Below are 24,882 nucleotides of genomic sequence, written 5' to 3'. Positions count from 1 at the left end.
ACTTGGATTGGTTGCTTGTCATCAACAGGTTCGACTCTTTCGTCCTGATCGATCCGGGGATCAAGGTCCACAGTCGAATGATGGGACACCGAGTGAACCCCACTCGGCCTCCTAGGTACCTCGTCTTTTATTCTTGCCAGTCGCAAACTAGCGAAGTAACATTCCCGCGCCGTCTTTTGGTCGGCATGAACCGTGACGACTCGTCCTGACTCGGCCGGAAATTTCATGGCCAAATGAGGGGTAGATACGACTGCTCCGAGCCGATTCAGTGATGGTCGTCCAAGGAGAATGTTGTAAGATGTGCTGGCGTGTACCACCACATATTTAACTGAAACATCTCAGTATTCGGCGCCTTCAAATCCAAACCGAGTCGACAACTTGATGTATCCCTTGGTCTTGACCCGTTCGCCGGAGAACCCGACCAAGGGTTCATCATACGGAACTAGCTCGGACTCCAGGATGCCCAACTGCTTGAACGTATTCCAGTAGAGGATGTCGGCCGAACTTCCTTGGTCGACCAGCGTCTTGCGTACAATACAATTGTGAATTTCGACGCTGATTACCATTGGATCATCCTGGTCCGGATCGATGCCTTTAAAATCAGCTTCTGTGAAAGTTATAGTGGGAAGGCGGCGACGAGCGGATTCGACGGCATGAACATGCCGGACAGCTCGCAGGTGTCTTTTTTGTGCAGATGAAGACGAGCCACCTCCAGCGAATCCCCCGGCAATGGTATTGATGACTCGTCGAGGCTGTGCCGAAGGCTCATCCTCTCTTCTATCTCTAGACCGACTACGTTCTCTACGAGAACGTGTTTCTGTCCTTTGTTCGAGTTGGTCGCGTCTCCGTGGCCGGTCTTCGTATCTCGATCGATTTGGACGCTCAACGAAACCTTGCAGCTGTCCCTGCTTGACTAAGTCTTCAATCTTATCCTTCAGAGCCAAACAATCGTCAGTTGAATGCCCACAGTTGCGATGATATCTGCATGACTTGGTTGTATCGGCCCGGGGAGGGGTTGATGCTCGTTTTGGGATGACCAGTATATCCGAGGCCAGTGCTTGTTCTAATACTGCTGACCGGCTAGTATTGAGGGGTGTGTATTGTGAGTACCTTGGTCCCCGAGGAGGCTTCTCGCGGGGAACCAACTCTTTCGGTCGACTCCGAAAACTCGGCTCGGCCAGCTTGTCAGGTTTTGTTGACACTTCTACTCGAGCTTGGTTCCGGAACTCGGCCAATTCCTCCATCTGCATATACTTGTCGGCTCGCCGACGCAAATCATCCATGTCTGTAGGGGGTTTCTTACAAATGCTGTTGGCAAATGGCCCTGGCTTCAAGGCAGTGGTAAGGTGGTGTAGAGCTACAGCAGGGTTTAAGTCTCGAATTTCGAGCGCCGCTTTGTTGAATCGGCTCATGAATGTCCGAAGAGATTCCTTCTTCTCCTGACGAATGCTGATTAGTGCCAACGAGGTCAATTGGTGAGGCCGACTGGTAGCAAATTGAATTGTGAACTGGGAAGCCAACGTACTGAACGAATCGATAGAGTTGGCCGGAAGCCGAGTAAACCAACTCAGTGCTCGTCCCTTTAAGGATGTTGGGAAGATTCGGCATAGAGCAGCATCATCGTTTGTGCTTAGAGTAACTTGAGTCAAGAACACATCCACGTGTTCGTCTGGATCGGTAGTGCCATCATACTTGTCTAAGGGCAAAGACTTCCAATGGTCAAGGAGTGCCATCTGCATGATGTTCGGGGTAAAAGGATGCCGATGTGCTCCGGCCGGCAAAGGTTGGATCGGTCGACTGACCGAAGCATGCGCAGCTGGAGCGGCGACGGAGGTGCGGGGAAGAGAAGAGTGAGGGCCCTGCGAGTGGAACGACCCCTGTGTGTGAGTTGTCTCAGATGGTTTCCATGTGGGATCCCGGTATTGATTTTTCAGCGCAGCATTCTCTTCTCTCAATGCAGCCATTTCGGTAGCATCTCTCTCTCGCTGTTGTTTCATGGCGATCATTTCTTCCTTCATCTGGCGCACCATATCGGTCAAGTTTGTCTCCTCAACCGTCTCGGCCCCGGACTGATGCTCGTCTTCAGACTGTTGCCCTTCGAAATCAGTATTCCTTGTCTTTACCATGATTCTTTTACTCGTAAACTTTCAGTGCTTCTGCAATGCTATCGGTTCGGCCCCACGGTGGGCGCCAAAATGTACCTGCTCAAGGATACACTCGTAGTCTTCTTGGTAAGAAGGGCCGAACGGATACTTCAAACGGATTCTTCAGAGGGGGGAGGCACCTGCAAAAGGCACTCCAACGCTCAAGTCAGGATAAGCACGATATTCTAGGATAATTAATGAACAGTGACATACCTTGTTACGTGTGACCTATTTATAGCATCTGACATGGGCCTGAGCGTGATGGGCCCTCTCAGATATTTACCAAATTAGGTAATACGGTACTAATTGGTCGTTTAGGCTTTAATCATGTACTTACCTTTCTTGATTGTGATTACTTGTTATGACTTGCTTAACCCTTCGGCAAGAGGCCGAGCCGGCTAATCAATACTAGTCGGAACGGCAAATGACCGAGCCGTCTAGTCCGTATACGGTAGCCTGTATACTTCCGGTATGTTCTATGTCGGAACGGTACCTGACCGAGCCGAATCGATGAGTGATGATGGTCCATATTTGCATTAACCAGACTGATGTCGGTTCTCGGCCTCATGCCGAGCCGACGTTGATAGTGATGCTTGTACGTGGCTATGCATGGGTGTCTGACGAAATGGCACGTGTTGGCCCACGTGACCGATACGGTCTCTCCGGTACAATATCATTATTGGGTCTCTAGCATATCCAATCCACAATTGCTTTAAAAAGAATTTATAGAGGTTGAACTCGTTTAATCAAAAATCAATGAATTTAAACAGATCTAAAAGGTTTAACCATTAAATCAATAGTTACAGCAAAAGATTTGCCGATTTGAACTTTAAATTTGAATTCAAAATAACTAAATAAATAAATTAACTTTTTGAAATATCACAAAATATATCATAGATATAAATCAATCATTTTATTATTTGATTTTTTTATTAACTAATAGTTTAGCATGTGTGTTGTCTAAGACTAATTTGTTTTTTTGGTATATTTAAACTTTTTTAGAGCATACTAATTTTTTTTAATATATAATAACTAAAATTTGTAACAAGTTAAATATAAATAAATATTATATTTAAATATATAAATTATACTTTAGATTTATGATAAATAATTTATATTTTAACATAAGATTTTTTTAATTATTGCTAATTTATTTTAAAATATTAAAATTTAATATATAATAGTTAAAAAAGAATTCGTTAAAATCTTCATATACTATATTACATTTTGGTATAAAAAAACTTTTTATAAAGATAATATTATTTGAGTTAGGTAGGACGTCTAGTGGTATTGTAACTGTTATTAGTTCAATGAATTTTTACGAATTGAAGACACATTACATAATAAAACTTTTAAGATCAATTAAAAATGTAATAATCTTAGAATTTCATTTATCCGGAAGAAAAAATATATCTTCAAAGCAATACAATATAACAAGATTCAACTTAACAATGAAAACTAATTTAAAAATAGAATTTGAAAGAAATAAAAATCATTTTATTTTAAATATATTTTTCTCTCTTTTTTTTTACAGAAATATTTTTTTCCCTCAAAAGATTATCCTTCGTTATTTTCATTTTGTTTGCACAAGTAGAGTTGTTCCCTTCTGTACCTGTCTGAGAGTACACTCGTAATCTTCTAGGTGGTGAAGGGCTGAACGGGAGCTTCAGGTAGATTCTTCAGAGGGGGGAGGTACCTGCAAAAGGCACTCCGACGCTCAAGTTCGGACAAGCACGATTTTCTAGGGTAATGAATGAACAGTGACGTACCTCGTTACGTGTGACCTATTTATAATACCTGACATGGGCCTGAACATGGTGGGCCTTTTCTGACACTTACCAAATTAGGTAATACGATGCTAATCAGCTAATTATGTCTTAATCATGCACTTGTCCTTGTTAACTGTGATTTGTACTATAATCCGTTTAACCTTTCGGCGCACTGCCGAGCCGACAGGCTGAGGCTTAGAAAGGTGCACGTCTTCGGCTGTTGACCAGACCGACAAGCACTTACTCTGTTACCTTACTCTCTCGGCGTTTGGCCGAGCCGATACGTAGTGTATGGAGATGCATCATGTTGTTTGCATCGGCCTGAAACCGAGCCGATATGTGCTAGTAGACTATTCTCGGCCTTCGGCTGTAGGTCGAGCCGATGCTAACATCAAGGTTTTAGGTATGGTCTAGTTCGCATGGGTGTTTGACGGAACGGCACGTGTTGGTCCACGTGACCGGCAGGGTCCTCCCGGTACACAAGCCCCCCAGCCTTTAGGAGTGAAACGACGCAAAGGATAAATGTGGTATTTCGATTGTTACTTTTTTCGAGGGAAGGCCAAGGGTCACAACGGTTGGTGAGAGGCGAAGGGTTGTAACCGTTGGGCGTTAACGCATGTGAGGAGTTATGACTGCTGGTGGAAGGCGAAGAGTTGTAACCGTTGTCAGGATACCAAGGGTTATAACCGTTGGGTATTAAAGATGCATGCGAAGGGTCACGCATCGTGAACCATTGGATCTAAGTGATCCCACGGTGTGTAGAGGGCCATGACTCTTGATATACTTGCAAGGAATGCCTATAAATAGGCGTGTGAGGGAGGCCCCAAAGACGTAGATATTATTTACTCTGAGCCGAAGTTAGTGCAAGTGTTCTTTTGTCCAGACCGATCAAGCTCACGCTCTAACTGCATGTACGTTGACATGGCAAATGTAAATGTTGTTCATATTGACTCCTCTGGGGACACAGGTGATTCTGCCGACAATGGGTCGCGGGCGGCACCAGACCGAGATGACGTGTCAGCCTCGGCTTCCAATGGAGCGGGTGAGTCCGTTTCTGGGTTCGACCGATTGTAGGGTGAGAGTGATTCTGCTTCGGCCATAGTCTCTGATGACCGTCCGAGCGGGGGTACCGGAGTCTCCAGGCAGTTTGCTCCTATATCGACTCCTGGATACTCTTGGGTACATGGGGAGGTGGGCAGCGTGTACTCCCGTTATACCGATAAGAAATCGCTTGTGCGGTTTGTCTTGGCTGTGAAGTTCCTGACCTTTCCCGAGGAGGAGGATCCTTCTCCTATTTTCTTTCAGTCGTGCCGAGGTGACGGAGTGCCAAACCCTGACTTCGTGTACTTGGACCGGGGGTCGAGCAAGTATCAATTTTTCTACGTGTACAATTACATGTTTCGGGATTTGAAGGTGACGCTGCCGTTCGACGATTATTTTATGGGTATCCTGCGACTTCTAAACGTGGCACCGAGTCAACTTCACCCGAACACTTGGGCGGCTATGCAAGGTTTCCGACAGCTTTGCTTGGCCGTCAACATTGAACCAACTCCGCACTTGTTTTTATATTTTTACTCCTCTCGGCCGACAAAGAAGGCTAAATGGTTGTCGTTGATTCCTCACAACGACTGCTTGTTGCAACCTTTTACTACGTCCAACAAGAATTTTAAGGTAGGATTTATGAAGGTGATGATTCGGCCGCAGACAGGGAACAAATATTTTTTTGATGGAGAGGATTCACTTTTTCCGTTGTACTGGACTCGGAAGTTGAGAAAGTACGATACGGTGTCTAAATCACGACTGTCCCCGGAGGAGAGAACGAGTTTAAATTTTCTGGAGAAGCTGCCTCGGCCTTTACCATGCCGACCCTTGGTCCAATTGCCCGAATCGGCCGACGTAGCCGAAGAACTGATTGGTATAGTAGCTTACTTATCTGTTTAAACTCTTGCGTTACCATTGATTTTTGACTAATGATGTGCAGGTATTATGGCGAACTTTGATGATGACTTGGACATTCGCCAATTGATCAGAAACCGAGTGGCAACTGCCCCGGCGACGAGGACCCCGGCCGAAACGCGCGCGGGTGGAAACCAGCCAGCCCCACAAGGTGGTGGGGCGGGGCCAACTACCCGGCCCAGGAAGGGCGGCAAGGGGGGTTCGTGATGAGTCGTCGCAACTCAACCAAAAATAAACACAATTAAGTGCAGCTAGGGGTTAACCTAGGTCGTTCTCTCAAGGAATAATGCATTTAAGCCATAGGATTCAAGCAACAGAAATTAAAATAGAGGGGGGGATTTTGATTGAAAAAGAAACAAATAAATGGTAACCAAACGGTGACAAACAATAAACCAAACAGTTGGATTCCTTAACTAGATAGCTTGACCTCTTATCCTCAGTTAATCTAAACATGCAAGTTACTGAGTTAAATCACATTCGAGCTCCTAATTAACCAACTAAGCGAAGATTAATTAAAAATTAAACAAAGTAAGTTGCAGTTAAGCACTTACACAACCCACTTCAATTCTCTATTTATAAATCTCATCACAATTCACATAATCTCGTTAACTAAGCGAAAACCCAATTATATGACTTGTGAAATTAATAATGGTTCGTCAATTAACTAAGCGAAAATATAAGAACCATTCATTAAGAACTTAATTAGAGATTATGGAACATAATTCAACTCAAAAACAATATTACAATACCATTAACCTCAAAGAGACGTTGCTATCCACATTAAGAAATCCAACCAAAGCTACTTAGCTACTCATAGCACTAGTTAGTAAACTAAACCCTAAGCGAATCAACATTAAAGTGATAAGTGTCTAATTAGCTTGATTTAACATTCATTTGAGACACTTATCTAATAGTTTTTGTGTTGTTATTAATGTTATTTTGATTTATATAGGCATGGAATCAAAGAGATACTCTTGATCAATGTTAGCACATAGAACAGGAAGCCTTTGATCTAATTTTGTGCTTATTTTGTAGGATTTGAAACTTGGAGAAGAATGGCTCAGCCATTCTGAGGCGCTCAGCGGAATAAGAACAGAGAGTTTCCACAATGAAGGCGCTCAGCGGATCATATCCGCTCAGTGAATTGGTCCCTAAAAGAAAAGGAATGCTCTCTGCCTCCAATCCGCTCAGCCATTTCCAATCCGCTCAGCGGATTTCATCCAGAAACGTGAAGGTGCTCTCTGCCTCCTATCCGCTCAGCGAATAAAAGGCGCTCAGCGCCTAGGTTCCTTCATGGTGAAGAATTCAGGTTTCTTCATGGTGAAGAACTCCCAATCCGCTCAGCCGTTTCGAGGCGCTGAGCGGATTCATATCTCTCTTGCTTACTCTGTTTTCATATATAAGAAAAGAAAGAGAGAGAAAAAGGGGACTGGCACGAAAGGAAGAAAAAAACAGAGTACTCTGGAGCTCGTGGAAACGCGAATCTTGAAAGGATTTTCTTCTCTTACCTCTCCACTTGTAATTTGGTGATTTCTTGTAATATGGAGAGCTAATCTCTAGGGTTGGGATAGATGTAATCATCAAACTCCTATGTATTCTCTTTGATTCATATATATATATATATATCATCCATTACTTTATGTTAGTGATTCTGTCCTGTTCTTAATGCTTTGATAATCTGATCACTTATCTCTGATCTCGGATTTCGGATTTGGTTGGAAAATGTTTCTGAAACCAGACTTGGAACGAATCACCTATTAACTTTGAGAGCCAGGAATGGTCTTGAAATTAATAGTTGTATCAGGTTCTGATTCTTACAGCGGGATGTTTAACTTAATGAAGTGAGGAATCATTCATTGAGTTAAATATCTTAGAATTTCTTATGCCAAGGAATTGGGTTTGAATGAAATTAGGGAACTCAATGACAATGAGTAATGGAATCTTTAGAAAGAATCAATAGGAATACATAGGAGGGAGATTGATGAAATCAAATCCCGACTGTTTCTTATATCTGTTTTCTTTAAATCAAATTACTCTTTGGTTTCTTGAAGTTGGAAAATCATATATATCAAATTTGAATATGTGTAACTATTCCAGTTTTAAATTTATAAGCATCAATTAATATAATAGAAATCTAAGTTATCTCACAAGTCCCTGAGGTTCGACAACCTTTTATTTTTACTACAGAGACTTGGGTGCGCTTGCCTATTTAAAATCTTAACAAGTTTCTTGGCGCCGTTGCCGGGGACTTGTGTCAAGATAGTTGTGATTTCTATTGTACTAGTTGGAGCTTATTGTATATATTGTTTAGTTTTCATTTTGTTGAATATATTCTTTACCTGTTGTTCTAACTTTTCTGTTTAAGTCAGTCTTTGTATGCGAGGAAAAATTCCTGCTGAGCAGCTGTTATTTGATCCAGAGATTGAGAAAACAGTTAGGAAAAATAATAGCAGAAGAAGGCGACAAAGGAAGCTTGAATAGGAGAGACGGGAACAGGAGGGTACTTCCACTTCAGTTTCAGCTCAACACTTTAATTCTGAATCAATGGCTGAAGAAGGACCAGGTGGTCATGGACCTCATCATCAGCCAAGGAGACTCCTTGGAGAATACAATCATCAATTGGGTCCTAGGCACTTTTCCAGTATAGCCAGACCAGCTAAGGGGGTGGAGATGAAACCAGCATTATTATCTCTCATCACTGCCAATCAATTTGCAGGGATGGACCATGAAGATCCCTACACACATCTGTCAACTTTCTATGAGCTTATTGGCACTATGGGCATTCCTGGAGAAGATGAAGAAGCGGTCTACTTGAGATTATTTCCCTTCTCTTTGACAGGAAAAGCGAAGACATGGTTGCAGGCTCATCCAAATCAGAGCCTAACTAGATGGGAGGACGTAGAAAGGAAGTTCTTAGCTAGATTCTTTCCTCCTTCTAGATATATAAGTGCCAAATCAGCAATTGCAACATTCTCTCAAGGCGCTGATGAACCTTTGTGTGAGGCTTGGGAGAGATATAAATCCTTGCTGAGGAAATGCCCAAATCATGGGTTTGATGATGTTGCACAACTCAACATGTTCTGTAATGGGTTAAGGCCTCAAACAAAGATGTTATTGGATGCTTCTGCAGGTGGTTCTATGATGATGAAAGATTCTGAGGTAGCAATCACTATTATTGATGCTTTGGCAGCTAGTGATTACCAAGCTCACCATGACAGGAGCCAGCCTTCAAAAAGGGGAATTCTGGAACTGGATACTCAAAATGCAATTCTGGCTCAGAATAAGCTTCTTTCTCAGCAGATGGAAGAGATAAAGAAACAGATGTCCAAACTTCAAGTAGGATCATCTTCACGCTCTCAACAAGTAATGAGATGTGATTTTTGTGCAGGTGATCATCCAAATGGGCATTGCTCTATATCTGAATCAGAACAGGAGGAGGAAGTTAATTATATGAACAATCCAGGAAGGCAAGGGAATTTCTCTGGTAACTATAATCAGAATCAAGGCTGGAGAAATAATCAAAATCAGTACTCTGGGTGGAAACAAGAAGCAGGACCATCACAAAGGCAGCCTCCACAAAAGCCATATCAAAATCAGTCTTCTTATCAGCCAGATAGGTTGTCAAAAATGGAGGATGCTCTTACACAATTTATGCAGGTTTCCACAACTAACCAGAAAAACACTGAAGCGTCTATCAGAAACCTGGAGGTTCAAGTGGGGCAGCTAGCCAAGCAATTGGCAGATCAACAAAGCAAAAATTTTTCAGCTAATACACAAGTCAATCCTAAAGAGCATTGTCAGTCAATTACAACTAGGAGAGGCACTGTGATAGGAAAGGGGATTGGTGATAATTTGAGAGACAATAATGGTGGAGAAGAAGAAAAAAAGAGTGGTGTTGAGTTAGAAAGTGAGAAAGGAGTGGAGTTGAATAAGGAGGCTAAAAAAAATGGAAAAGACAAAATAGAAAGTCAAAAAAATGAGAGTAGAGATGGAGATGTGAAGGAGGAGAGTAAGAAGAAAGGAAAAGAAGTTGTTAGACCTCCTCCTGTGAAGAATTTACCTTACCCACATGCTCCGTCAAAGAAAGACAAGGAACGACAATTTGCAAGGTTCCTTGATATAATCAAGCGGTTACAGATCAACATACCTTTTGCAGAGGCCTTGGAACAGATGCCATCTTATGCAAGGTTTATGAAAGAGCTTCTGACAAAAAAGAGGAAGTTGAGTGAAGATGGAACAGTGGAGCTAGAGGCAGGTTGCAGTGCTATAATTCAGAAGTCACTTCCACAAAAGTCTAGAGACCCAGGGAGTTTTACTTTGCCAGTCACTATTGGCAATGTTTCTGTGGGGAAGGCATTGTTGGACTTAGGAGCCAGTATCAATCTGATGCCTTTGTCTATGTTACAGAGGATAGGTCAAGTAGAGGTGAGACCCACCAGGATGACCCTGCAGCTGGCTGATAGATCCATAAAGTATCCTCATGGTATTGTTGAAGACCTCTTGGTGAAAGTTGATAAGTTTTGGTTCCCAGTTGATTTTGTTGTCATGGATATGGAGGAAGATTCTGAAGTTCCTCTTATTTTAGGACGACCATTCATGAAGACAGCCAAGGTTATTATTGATGTTGATGATGGCAAACTCAAGGTTAGAGTTCAGGATGATGAAGTGAATTTTAATGTATTTGAAGCCATGAAACATCCCAGTGATAAGTCAGGCTGCTTCAGAGTGGATGTGATTGATGAGCTGTGTATGGAAGCTCAAAAGTCATTCTCAGTAGCTACACCATTAGAGAAAGCACTGGTTAATGCAGTCAGTGAAATCAATGAGGAGGATGAAAAAGAAATACAGAAGTGTTTGGAAGAGCTGGACAAAGCAAAGGAAATTTCTCCTAGTTCAACAAGTGTTCAAGATTTAAACAAGGAGGAAAAGTTTCAACCTCAGAAATTAGAGTTGAAGCAATTGCCAAGCCATCTCAAGTATGTCTTTCTTGAAGCAAATGGTGGCAAACCAGTTATAATCAGCAGTTCCTTATCTGTGGAGGAGGAAAAGAAATAAGTGGAGGTTCTGAAGGCGAATGAAGGCGCTATTGGGTGGACTCTATCAGATCTCAAAGGTATTAGCCCTTCATATTGTATGCACCGGATCCTGATGGAACAGGATTATAGGCCTGTAGCACAACCTCAAAGGCGCCTCAATCCAACAATGAAGGAGGTGGTCAGAAAAGAGGTGATTAAGTTGCTTGAAGCTGGCATGATTTACCCTATCTCCGATAGTGCATGGGTTAGTCCTGTTCAGGTGGTTCCTAAGAAGGGAGGTATGACGGTCGTGGTGAATGATAAGAATGAATTGATCCCTACACGGACAGTCACTGGTTGGCGGATGTGTATTGATTACCGGAAACTAAACCAGGCCACAAGGAATGATCATTTCCCATTACCCTTCATGGACCAGATGTTAGAAAGGTTGGCAGGTAAGGCATACTACTATTTTTTGGATGGTTATTCTGGTTATAATCAGATAGCAGTGGATCCGGAGGACCAAGAAAAGACAGCATTTACATGTCCTTTTGGTGTTTTTGCATATAGGAAAATGCCATTTGGATTATGTAACGCACCAGCCACATTTCAAAGGTGCATGTTGGCCATCTTTTCTGATCTTGTTGAGAAGTGTATTGAGATTTTCATGGATGATTTTTCTGTGTTTGGAGCATCATTTGATACATGTTTAGAGAATCTCAACACTGTTTTGAGGCGGTGTGTTGAAACAAATCTGGTTCTTAATTGGGAAAAATGCCACTTCATGGTGACTGAAGGAATAATGCTTGGTCACAAGATTTCTGACAAGGGTATCGAGGTGGATCCAGCTAAAGTGGAGGTCATTTCTAAGCTTCCTCCACCAACAAATGTGAAAGGGATTAGAAGCTTTCTTGGACACGCTGGATTCTATAGGCGGTTCATTCAAGATTTCTCAAAGATCGCTAAACCGCTTAGCAATCTCCTTGTGAAGGATGTTAAGTTTAAATTTGATGATAATTGCGTGTCTGCTTTTTCACTTTTGAAACAAAAGCTGTGTTCAGCACCCATAATCACTAGCCCTGATTGGAACTTTAATTTTGAGCTAATGTGTGATGCTAGTGACTATGCAGTCGGTGCTGTGTTGGGTCAAAGGAAAAACAAGATTTTTCATGTCATACACTATGCGAGTGTAGACCCCTAAAATTGTCCGGGTCGGAAATAAAGCTTGAAGACTCTCGAAGACTGAAGGAAGATCAGCCAGAAGGACTCCTGGAAGGCCCTAGGAGGGTTCTCTGTAGGTCTAGAGGTCTTAGAATAGCTCAAAATAAGGAAGTGGAGGGAATGAAGCCCAATACGGCCGTACTGAACTTAATACGGCCGTATTGAAGCTTCAATACGGCCGCAGTGAACTCAATACGGCGTATTGAAGTTTCTGAAACTTCAATACGGCCGTACTGAAATCAATACGGCCGTATTGAAGCTTCAATACAGCCGTATTGAACTCAATACGGCCGTATTGAAATTTCTGAATTTCAATACGGCCGTATTGAACTCAATACGGCCGTATTGAAGTTCAAAAATTTCAATACGGCCGTATTGGTTCTGTAGCCCGTATTGGGCCTGTTCCCTATAAATATGACGTCAATTGGACGTCATTTCACACTTTTTGAGATAGTTTCAACCCTCTCCTTGAGTATTCTGGGGTTTTTGAGCAGTGTTCTGCCCTAGAAATCACTCGGAGAGTTGATCCGACAAAGTTCTTGAGCCCTGAGCCATTTTGCTTGAGGATCGAACCTAGTCGAAGGGAAATCCTCCGGATTTCCATAGTTAAAAGTTTTAGGAAGGAGCGAGCGAGCTTGTAGAGCGAGGGAACGCCAAAAAGCTTCCCAGTTTTACTCAATATATAAAAGCACGCTTCAAGAGGTTTCTTCTTAAATCCTTCCTTTTACTGCTTTCTGTGTGCATATTTAAACTGTCATCATGTAGATAGTTAATTTATAATCGCTTATAATAAATAGGGGTAATTTAGTAATTTTACGTTGTTATTTTAGAAAATAATCTGTCATAGGGAACCCGAAAGGGGCGCTGTGGGGTGCTAACACCTTCCCCACGCGTAACCGACTCCCTTACCCAACTCTGGTTGTAATGGCCAAAGTTGATTTGTAAAATCAATTGCCTTATCCCTTTTTCCAATGTTTTGAGAAAAACATTGGTGGCGACTCCACGAACCCCTCCTTTTTGCGAAAACCACTAATCCATGGAGGGTCCCGCTTGGGATTAATATGGATTGGTGAATCATTTAATAAAATTGCTCGTTTGACAAGGTCTCAGTTTGAGAATACGTCATTCTAGCAATCCATATTTTTTAAACAAATAAACGAGTCCAACCATCTTTCGCGAATGCCGAAAGCCCGTTTCGGGCCGGTGGCGACAGATGGCGACTCCACTGGGGAAGCTTCGAGAGTCAGTCCCATTTAGTGACAGATTATTTTTAACAAATAATAGTTAAAATTACTTCATTACCCCTTTGCTCGTATGATAACATGCTTTATATATTTGGCTTTAAATAACTGTTGTTTGTTTAATTTTCCGCAATTGTTTGAAATAAAAATTGCACACAAACCTTTGCACACAACAGTTCCCTCTATACCCGGGGGCATGAGTGGTAATCCATAGGGAGTGGATGTTAGTACGGCCGGTTGAATGGGTCTATAGGAGCCTACGAGACCGTTGTCGGAAAAACATCACTCAAGGTGATAACCATGAACTCGAGTCCGACAGTGCGTTGGAACTTTCCATCGACTTACGACGAGAGGAATTGGGTCCCTATAATGGGGGCACCTTGGGGGCCTTTGACCAAGTGAGAACAGTTAGATCCTCCTTGAATAATGCACTTTTCTGCAGGAGACCCCTACCTCGTGATTCGCTCGTGACTGTTCGTGGATGAGTGAATTGTTTGTGTAAATGCTTATGTGCAATTGTTTGTGCATTAATAAATAACCTCGTGATAAGGTCTAAGAATAATCCCCATGCATGAAAATGTCATGACATGAGAGGAAAAAACCAATGTGTGAAAATATAATAAAAGTAAGGAGCATAGGCATCATTATCAATAAAACCTCATGCATCCTCATCATCATTTATAGGTTCACTAATACCCTCTCGATGTGAATGAAAGAGACCCGTGACTATTGAGATTCTCCGTTGTGGAGAGATAATAGTCTAGGGAGGGTGATAAACTTTCATCTTAAAAAGGCAGCGCCTCAAAGATGAAAGGTTATCAAGCTCATGTCAAGAGCGTATTCATGAATAAACTAATTAGGTTAAAAAATTCATTTTAGAAAGTGGCTGGTCATCTCTCTGTCCTCACACGCGCAAAGAAAATCAAGAAAATGGAAGCGCTAGAGGAACAAAACAAGAAGCTCACGACCGAGCTTTCACAGCTCAAAGAGCAGATGGCGCAAATGTTGGAACTCATGCGTCACCATAACATTCATGGATCTCATCACAGTGACCATGGGTCCCATCATGAGGGAGAGGAGGAGGAGCGTGAAGAAGATCCTCCACATGCCATACCTCTTAGGGCTGGAATTATGATCAAAGAGCCCGAGGTTTCAAAAGAACAATTCCACGCCCTAGAGGATCGGTTGAGGGCTATGGAGGGGCATGATTTTGATGTCAAAGATGTCGCCGATATGTGCTTAGTGAGGGACATTCAATTCCCTCCTAAATTTAAAGTGCCAGATTTCCCGAAATATGTGGGATCGACTTGCCCCAAGAGTCATCTCACCATGTACTGTCGCAAGATGGCTGCATATGCCACCAATGAAAAGCTCTTAATTCATTGCTTTCAAGAGAGCTTGGCTGAAACTGCACTCAACTGGTATATGCAGCTAGATGGAAATCTAGTACACACATGGAGGCAGTTGGCTGACGCCTTTCTCAAGCGCTACAAATACAACATCGACCTAACACCCGATAGGTCAGATCTTCAAGCCTTGAGCAAGAATAATGATGAATCTTTCAAGGCGTACGCCCAACGTTGGAGGGAGTTGGCGGCACAGATAGAGCCCCCGCTGTCAGATAAGGAGACGGTGTCCATATTCATCAACTCGTTGACTGGTCCCTATTATGATAAAATGATAGGGAACACAACGACACTCTTCTCGGACATCATCACTATTGGGGAGAGAGTGGAACAAGGACTTAAAAGTGGGAAGCTGGCTAAGCCTTCCCAATCATTTGAAGCCAAGAAGACCTTCGGGAAGAAGAAAGAAGGAGGAGTCAACGCTGTAACCATTTCTCCATCTTCTTCCACTTCGAAGTCGGGAAAGTCGCAATACAAGCCTGTGAGGAAGTTTGATAAACTTCCGACCACATATAGCGACCTCCTGCCGAAGCTAGTGGAGGCGCAACTTCTAGCTTATGTTCCACCGAGGAAATTTGATCCACCATACCCCGATTGGTACAAACCACAAGACAATTGTCTATACCATTCGGGGGCATCGGGGCATTCAACGGAGGACTGTAAAGTTCTCAAATATAAGGTCCAAGACCTTATTGATGCTGGGTGGGTCACCTTCGATTCGACAGCGCCTGACGTGAGCAAGAATCCTCTACCAAAGCAGGAGTAGAGAATGGCAAGCCACAATAGGGCCCCTTCATATTTTTCTTTTCTTTTAGGGACTCATGATCAGTACCCGAGATCATGAGAACCTTTTCATGTAAATAAGGGTTTTACAGTTTTTTAAAAATATCAATAAAGAGGCATTTTTTCACATTACTCTCTTTTTTGTTCTTTTCTCTCTTTCCCCATTAACATTAATAAATTCTAAACCTAAACAGAACCAATAAAATAATTATGTCTGTAATTGTTCGCTCTGACCGGGATCCGAAAGTTGAGGATAAACGGGTTGAGTTGGACAGTGATGAGGAGACCATCTCTCCGGATCTGCAAAGATTGCTAGATCAAGAAACTCGTCTACTCCAACCATGTCAAGAGGAATTGGAGACCGTGAATTTGGGGCAGGGCCGAAAGATAAAAAAGGTCAATATTGGGACCCATATCGGTGATGAAATAAGGACACATGTTTCCACTATGATTATAATAAAATCATTCTTCATTGCTTCTTTTCTTGCTTATAATAAAATTCTAAACCGCATCATTTTTAACCCTGTTTGAATAAACATGAATAAGGTTAAAATCATCTTAATAATAATAAACCCACATCATTTTGTGTGGAAGTGTGCATGACAACTTGGAGCACCTTTCCTTGGCCTCAATAAGTGTCGTCATGGATAAAAAGAAATTCATTCAGGATAAAAATCCTTTAAAAAACAAAAAGCTCGGCAGGAAACCCAAAAAGGGGGCTGCACAAAAATAAGAGCAAAAGACCCGCTAGGAATCCCACGAAAGGGTGACCTAGGCAAAAGTTAGGGTTACAAAAATAAACAAAAACAAAGGTCCGCTAAAACGCCACAAAAGGGTGTTTTAGGCAAAAATAAGGACAATCAAAAAACAAAATAAATTCATGATGGTACCATCAATTGAATTCAACAAGGGGCTCAAGAAAAGCTATCCAAGTTGTCAAAGCACAATCATTAATAACAAAGATGTGCTTAACCTCATAAGTGTTTAATCGAACAAGCCTAAACACATAAGCCTACCTTGGCCATCCATTCTTACAAAATCCATTTTTCAAAAAATAAAATAATCCCCTCTAAAACACAAACTTTTGAAAAATATACTCTTTCCTTTCTCTTCTCTCTTGTCCCAAAGGATTTTAGAATAATCTAGTGGAAGCATGGAGAAATAAATCATCACTGAAAATGGATCTAATCTGAATAATAAAATGGTGGAAGAACTGTGCCAAGAGTTCAAGATCCAACACCGCAACTCTTCCCCATATCGGCCAAAGATGAATGGGGCAGTCGAGGCAACCAAAAAGAACATCAAGAAAATAGAGCAAAAGATGGTTGTCTCATTTAAAGACTGACACGAGATATTACCCTTTGCTCTTCATGGTTATAGGACTTCAGGAGGCAGTTCTACCCGTCGAAGTCGAAAAACCTTATATAAGGGTGATCATGGAAGCAAAACTTTCCGAGGCAGAAAGGGTTCAAAGCCGATACGACCAGTTGAACCTTATCCAAGAGAAACGGCTGAACGCCATATGCCATGGTCAAGCCTATCAAAGGAAGATCAAAAAGGCTCTTGACAAGAAAGTCCACCCTCGAGTCTACCATGAGGGAGAGTTGGTAATGAAGAAATTACTACCAACTCAAAAGGACAAAATCGGAAAGTGTGCCCCAAATCACGGAGGACCATAAGTGATAAAACGAGTCTTCTCAGCAGGAGCATTAATCCTCACAGACACGAATGGAGAAGAACTTCGATACCCAGTCAACACTGACGTGGTAAAGAAGTATTATGCTTGAAGACGTTGCTTGCATAAGCCCGCTAGGATGAAAACCCGAAAAGGGCGTCCTAGGCAAAAATTAGGGAGAAATAAAAGCCCGCCAGTACAAGGGTACTAGGCAAAACAAAGGCAAAATTATCCCCGCTAGGATACGTCCTAGGCAAAAGTTAGGGGCAAAAGAATAAGATGTAAAAGCAAAGCAAGCAACGATCTCTTGAATCGAAAACCGAAAGGCGGTTCAAGTGATTATCTTCTAGAAGCAAGCGTCTTGCAGCATCTACACTCCTGGCTCAGGCCGAAGCAATTAAGGGAACGTAAAGAGCAACAATTACAGATATAATTGTTAAGCCCAATGTATATAGCCTACCTTGGCCAGCCATTCTTCAGAAATTTCCTTCTGTATATCTTTCTGTAAAAACACTTGTGAATATCAATAAAATATCCATTTGTTTCTTTTCTCTCTTGACCATGTGATTATGCCTCTAAATTGATGTTTCAAAAATTGTACGAAACTCTTTTAATAATCGGTCAAATAAAGAAAATTGGAGGGGTTCCTATAAAATCCATAATCTCCTGCATAAAGGCTCACAAAAATACTCCCTCGCGTCAATGACAGAAAGTCCTCCAAGAAGAAGAGGATAGGGAGAGCCACTCACTTTTCTAAATAAATGAACAAAAATAAAAAAAATTTGTATTGCATTTGTGCATCACACACACATTAGTTGCACATTCAAAGACCTTATCATGAGGCAACCGCATAAAATAGAAAAATACAAAATTGCTTGTGTATGACAGCAGCAAACAAAATGCAAAGATTCAGAAAATCGACAGCGTCATACAGAATAACTGAGCCTGGAGAGGCTTGCCGAAAGAATACTCTCAGAATAACTGAGCCTGGAGAGGCTCGCCGAAATAATACTCTCTCAAAATAACTGAGCCTGGAGAGGCTCGCCGAAATAATACTCTCTCAGAATAACTGAGACATTTCTATAAAGAAAAAGCCAAAACCAACAAAAAAGGCAAAAATACAGAAATCAACAAAAATACAGAAAAAGCCGAACTCAACAAAAAAGGCAAAAACACAGAAAAAGCCAAAATCAACAAAAAAGGCAAAAACACAGAAAAAGCCAAAATCGAAAAAAAGGGCAAAATACAGAAAATCCAACAAATCGTACAGAATAATTGAGCCTGGAGAGGCTCGCCGAAATAATACTCCCGCAAAATAATTGAGCCTGGAGAGGCTTGCCTAAATAATACTCCCGCAGAATAATTGAGCCTGGAGAGGCTTGCCGAAATAATACTCCCTCAGAATAATTGAGCCTGGAGAGGCTTGCTGAAATAATACTCTTTCAGAATAATTGAGCCTGGAGAGGCTTGCAGAAATAATACTTCCTCAGAATAACTAAAGCCTGGAGAGGCTTGCAGAAATAATACTCCCCCAACTGTACAGAATAATTGAGCCTGGAGAGGCTTGCTGAAATAATACTCTCATCAGAATAACTGAGCCTGAAGAGGCTTACTGAAATAATACTCTCTCAGAAATAACTGAGCCTGGAGAGGCTTGCCGAAACAATACTCATTCAGAATAATTGAGCCTGGAGAGGCTCGCCAAAATAATACTCCACATCAAAGAATAATTGAGCCTGGAGAGGCTCGCAGAAATAATACTCCCCAGAGAAACCTCAACTCAAGCTCACGGAACAAATCCCCAGCGAGAGCTATCAAAGCAAAATCGTCAAAATCCCCAATGGAAGTACGATCTCCCAAGCAGAATATCCAAGTCAAAGGACTTAAACTTCCTCAGTGAAGATAGCTCTCCAACTCAAGTGTTGAGTGAGGCTAAGCCTGCAGAGGCTTCCTAAATAATACTCTGGGATACATAAGATCCCTCATTCCCCAATCGCCTACTCAGAGGCATCCCTGCAAAAAGAGAAAAATCAAAAAATATCAATAAGTATTCCCCAAGCGGAATTTGGCACTCAGCCGAACACTGAACTTCAGATCCCCAGTCGCCTACACAAGAGGCACTCCTTCAAAAAGGAAAACCCAAAAAAAAAAAAAAAAAAAAAAAATCAATAACAATTCCCCAAGCGGAATTTGGCTTTTTAGCCAATCATTGAACGTCAAGCTGATACGCCTAACAGAAGAGGCTAATCAAAATCAACGACAAAATCCCCAGCGGATAACAGCCTACACAGAGGCGACAAAAATCAGAAAACCCAAAAGAGATACCCGAATAAAGATAACCGGGATACTCCACCAACGTCAAAGGACGTCAGCCAAGCATAAGGCATCGCTCAATTCAAGAAGAGCATCTGTGTCTACACCCCAAGGAAACAGAAATTCCTCAATGGGTACCAACAATGCAATGCAAGTTGGGGCACAGGAACCTATGAATGACTGCACATCCCCTAGACGGATCCCTGCGTTATCCAGCCCTCAGCGGCACAAAATCAGAAAAACCGTCGAAGCAGCATCGTGGACTGTGGAGACAAAATCATCTCAAAGCCTGAGAGGCAATATTCAGATACCCAGTTGTCGAGAGCACCGTGGTATACACAAGCCTGAGAGGCAATACTCTGCTACCCAGTTGTCGAGAGCACCGAGGTATGCACAAGCCTGGAGAGGCAATACTCAGCTGCCCAGTTGTCGAGAGCACCGAGGTATGCACCAGCCTGGAGAGGCAATACTCAGCTGCCCAGTTGTCGAGAGCACCGAGGTATGCACAAGCCTGGAGAGGCAATACTCAGCTACCCAGTTGTCGAGAGCACCGAGGTATGCACAGGCCTGAGAGGCAATACCCAGCTACCCAGTTGTCGAGAGCACCGAGGTATGCACAAGCCTGGAGAGGCAATACTCAGCTACCCAGTTGTCGAGAGCACCGAGGTATGCACAGGCCTGAGAGGCAATACCCAGCTACCCAGTTGTCGAGAGCACCGAGGTATGCACAAGCCTGAGAGGCAATACTCAGATACCCAGTTGTCGAGAGCACCGAGGTATACATAAGCCTGAGAGGCAATACTCTGCTACCCAGTTGTCGAGAGCACCGAGGTATGCACAGGCCTGGAGAGGCAGTACTCAGCTACCCAGTTGTCGAGAGCACCGAGGTATGCATGAGCCTGGAGAGGCGACGACTAATACTCAACCTGGAGAGGTTACTCAACAATTTTCCACCGGAAGACGCTACAAGTCAGAAGGTCGGCGCATCACCCGGACAATTGGGTCAACTCCTTTACTTGTCAGCCGGTACACCAAAAGACCGTTTGACTAAGTAAAGGGGGGGCAGCTGTAGACCCCTAAAATTGTCCGGGTCGGAAATAAAGCTTGAAGACTCTCAAAGACTGAAGGAAGATCAGCCAGAAGGACTCCTGGAAGGCCCTAGGAGGGTTCTCTGTAGGTCTAGAGGTCTTAGAATAGCTCAAAATAAGGAAGTGGAGGGAATGAAGCCCAATACGGCCGTACTGAACTTAATACGGCCGTATTGAAGCTTCAATACGGCCGCAGTGAACTCAATACGGCGTATTGAAGTTTCTGAAACTTCAATACGGCCGTACTGAAATCAATACGGCCGTATTGAAGCTTCAATACAGCCGTATTGAACTCAATACGGCCGTATTGAAGTTCAAAAATTTCAATACGGCCGTATTGGTTCTGTAGCCCGTATTGGGCCTGTTCCCTATAAATATGACGTCAATTGGACGTCATTTCACACTTTTTGAGATAGTTTCAACCCTCTCCTTGAGTATTCTGGGGTTTTTGAGCAGTGTTCTGCCCTAGAAATCACTCGGAGAGTTGATCCGACAAAGTTCTTGAGCCCCGAGCCATTTTGCTTGAGGATCGAACCTAGTCGAAGGGAAATCCTCCGGATTTTCATAGTTAAAAGTTTTAGGAAGGAGCGAGCGAGCTTGTAGAGCGAGGGAACGCCAAAAAGCTTCCCAGTTTTACTCAATATATAAAAGCACGCTTCAAGAGGTTTCTTCTTAAATCCTTCCTTTTACTGCTTTCTGTGTGCATATTTAAACTGTCATCATGTAGATAGTTAATTTATAATCGCTTATAATAAATAGGGGTAATTTAGTAATTTTACGTTGTTATTTTAGAAAATAATCTGTCATAGGGAACCCGAAAGGGGCGCTGTGGGGTGCTAACACCTTCCCCACGCGTAACCGACTCCCTTACCCAACTCTGGTTGTAATGGCCAAAGTTGATTTGTAAAATCAATTGCCTTATCCCTTTTTCCAATGTTTTGAGAAAAACATTGGTGGCGACTCCACGAACCCCTCCTTTTTGCGAAAACCACTAATCCATGGAGGGTCCCGCTTGGGATTAATATGGATTGGTGAATCATTTAATAAAATTGCTCGTTTGACAAGGTCTCAGTTTGAGAATACGTCATTCTAGCAATCCATATTTTTTAAACAAATAAACGAGTCCAACCATCTTTCGCGAATGCCGAAAGCCCGTTTCGGGCCGGTGGCGACAGCGAGTAAAGTTTTAAATGAAACTCAAATGAATTATGCAACCACAGAGAAAGAATTACTGGCAATAGTGTATACACTTGAGAAATTTCGTTCTTATTTGATTGGTTCGAAAATCATTGTGTTCACTGACCATGCAGCTATCAAATATTTGCTTACTAAATCCGATTCCAAGCCAAGGTTGATAAGATGGATTTTGCTGCTACAGGAATTTGATTTAGAGATAAAAGATAAGAAAGGCTGTGAAAATCACATTGCAGATCATCTGTCAAGATTAGAAAATGAAGAGGTGACCATACTTGAGAGTGCAATCAATGAAGAATTTCCAGATGAGAAACTGTTCTCTGTGCAAGAAAGGCCTTGGTTTGCTGATATGGCAAATTTCAAAGCAGCTGGGGTCATTCCAGAAGATCTTAATTGGCAGCAGAGAAAGAAATTCTTCAAGGATTCCACTTACTATGTGTGGGATGATCCTTATTTATTTAAGATTGGTGCGGATGGTTTGTTGCGAAGATGTGTTTCAGGTGCAAAAATCAAGGATATCTTGTGGCACTGCCACAACTCACCTTATGGAGGTCACTACAATGGAGATCGAACAGCAGCAAAGATCCTCCAGTCTGGATTCTACTGGCCTACTCTCTTTAAGGATTCTCATGAACACTGCAAAAATTGTGATAAGTGTCAGAGAACTGGAGGAATTTCCAAAAGACATGAACTGCCTTTGCAAAATATCCTTGAAGTTGAAGTTTTTGACTGTTGGGGAATTGACTTTGTAGGACCACTTCCATCTTCTTATTCTAATGAATACATTTTAGTTGCTGTGGATTATGTCTCTAAATGGGTGGAAGCTGTAGCAACTCAGAAAGCTGATGCACGAACAGTGATCAAGTTCTTGAAGAAGAATATCTTTACCAGATTTGGAACACCGAGAGTGCTCATAAGTGATGGTGGTTCTCATTTTTGCAACAAACAGTTGAAGAAGGTGTTAGAGCACTATGGTGTGAGACACAAAGTAGCTACGCCTTACCATCCTCAGACAAATGGACAGGCAGAGGTTTCCAATAGGGAGTTGAAGAGGATCTTAGAAAAAACTGTAGTTAACTCAAGGAAAGACTGGGCTTTGAAATTAGATGATACATTGTGGGCTTACAGGACAGCATACAAGACTTCAATTGGACTCTCTCCGTTTCAGCTTGTTTATGGGAAGGCCTGTCATCTCCCAGTTGAGTTGGAGCATAAAGCCTATTGGGCTTTGAAAGCTTTAAATTTTAATTTGAAGGCCGCAGGTGAAAAGAGGAAGCTTCAGCTACATGAGCTCGAGGAAATAAGGTTGCAGGCCTATGAATCCTCCCAGATCTATAAGAGCAAGGTTAAGTCGTATCATGATAGGAAGATTGTTCAAAGAAATTTTCAACCAGGCCAACAGGTGTTGTTGTTCAATTCCAGGTTGAGACTGTTCCCTGGGAAGCTAAAGTCCAAATGGTCAGGACCTTTTGTGATTAAATCAGTTAAGCCATATGGAGCAGTAGAGTTGGAAGAACCAAATTCTGGGAGATCTTGGATGGTGAATGGTCAGAGAGTCAAGCCATACTTAGGTGGTGAGGTTGAGAAGCTCACCACTGTCACTCATCTCAATGATCCATGACCTCAAGAAATGTCAAGCTAATGACAATAAAGAAGCGCTTTCTGGGAGGCAACCCAGCCAACATGTTTTGAAATTAGTTTTGGTTACTTAGTATTTGCAAGTTTTAATTTCAGTGTTGTTATTTTAGAGATTGAGTTTAGGGATTGAAAACTTAGGTAATTTGCTTATATGCTTGTAGGAAAAGAACTTTACGATTTTTAGGCCAACACTTAGTTAAATTTGGAATCAAGAATTTCTGATCCAGGACTCAGTGGCTCAGCCACTCTGAAGGGCTCAGCCCCTTATATCAGTAAGTAAACCAGATGAGTCCCTGGAGGGAAGGCGCTCAGCGCCTGGAAGGCGCTCAGCGCCTGGAATGGCAAAAATCCCTGGAGCTCTCTGGAGCCAAATGGCTCAGCGGAATTAAGGCGCTCAGCGCCTGAGGTTTGTGAGCTCTCTGGAGGCAAAACGCTCAGCGCATTCCAAGCGCTGAGCGGATGGATCACGGGTTGGGCCTCTAATTGAATTAAAAGTCTCAGCTGAAAAGGGGTTATACACATAAGCCACGTTCACTCTCCTATTCTTCACGTTTTGAGCCTATCCCTCTCCCTCTCCCTCTTGCTATTCCTATTCTCACATAACTGCTCTCTATACCCTTGCTTCTGTGATTTTTCTTTGTGCATCTAACAGATTTCAGGTATGTCCATGCATGTTCTTCTTTTGCACCAGCCCTTGGCTTTCATGGATGAATTTTTCTGTCATTGTTCTATGCTGACTAGGGTTTAACTTTTTCTGCTCTATTCTTTAAATTTTGTAATCCCATTGGGTTGCTCTTAATAATGTATGTTGGGGTTTCAAATTTTACATCAAAGTTCATAGACTGTGTTAGGGTTCCTGAGTTTCTGCAATCCATGTTAAGGGCTTAGGCTTGTAAATTCATTGTCATTTCATTTAAAGCCAAAATTGTGTTTTGTGAGAAGGTTTTATTGATTGTGGGGTTTTAAGTTCAAAAACTGAAAATTTTCAAGTTCTAGAGCAAGGCGCTCAGCGCTTCAAAAGCGCTGAGCGGATTGAGGCCAGAAACCCAGGCTTGTTTGAGGCGCTCAGCGGATCAGAGGCGCTGAGCGGATCAGAGGCAGAGACTCATGCTGTTTTTATTATTGAATGAATTATTTGAAATTACCTAACACTTGTGAATTGCAGATGGGAAAACCTAAACCCACCCATGAGATCCCAGCCAGCAAGAAAAGGAAGGGGGCTGCTTCTTCAAATCCTCCTCCACAAGATTCTGACAATGAGGATCCTTCTCCTCCACCTGTCGCTCCCATTCGTTTGGATAGACACAGGTTCATGACCAAGTCCAAGCAGCAACGATATGCAGAATTGGAGCCTCGACAGATAGTAACTGAAAGGCGGGTGGAGTTGGAAGTCGGAGAATATATGGACTTCCAAAGGGAGCTGACTCGCAGGAAATGGA

At 42.5% G+C, this 24,882-nt stretch overlaps 2 protein-coding genes across 2 annotated transcripts; one reads left to right on the top strand and one right to left on the bottom strand.

Moving 5' to 3' along the window:
* Window positions 1-338: 338 nt before the first annotated feature.
* On the bottom strand, window positions 339-2,126 carry LOC145958557 (uncharacterized). The gene has a single exon (XM_083076061.1). The coding sequence runs from the start codon at window positions 2,124-2,126 to the stop codon at window positions 339-341; it is 1,788 nt and encodes a 595-aa protein (XP_082932187.1).
* Window positions 2,127-8,413: 6,287 nt separating this feature from the next.
* LOC145958556 (uncharacterized) lies at window positions 8,414-10,924 on the top strand. The gene has a single exon (XM_083076060.1). It carries the CDS (start codon window positions 8,414-8,416, stop codon window positions 10,922-10,924), a length of 2,511 nt encoding a protein of 836 aa, XP_082932186.1.
* The last annotated feature ends 13,958 nt before the right edge of the window (window positions 10,925-24,882 follow it).

Source organism: Cajanus cajan, chromosome 6, assembly GCF_000230855.2.
Source record: "Cajanus cajan strain Asha chromosome 6, NIPB_CcT2T_4, whole genome shotgun sequence".
NCBI lineage: Eukaryota > Viridiplantae > Streptophyta > Magnoliopsida > Fabales > Fabaceae > Cajanus > Cajanus cajan.
The sequence above is the reverse complement of the archived record's forward strand: the minus strand, read 5'-3'. Positions and strand labels throughout refer to the sequence as shown.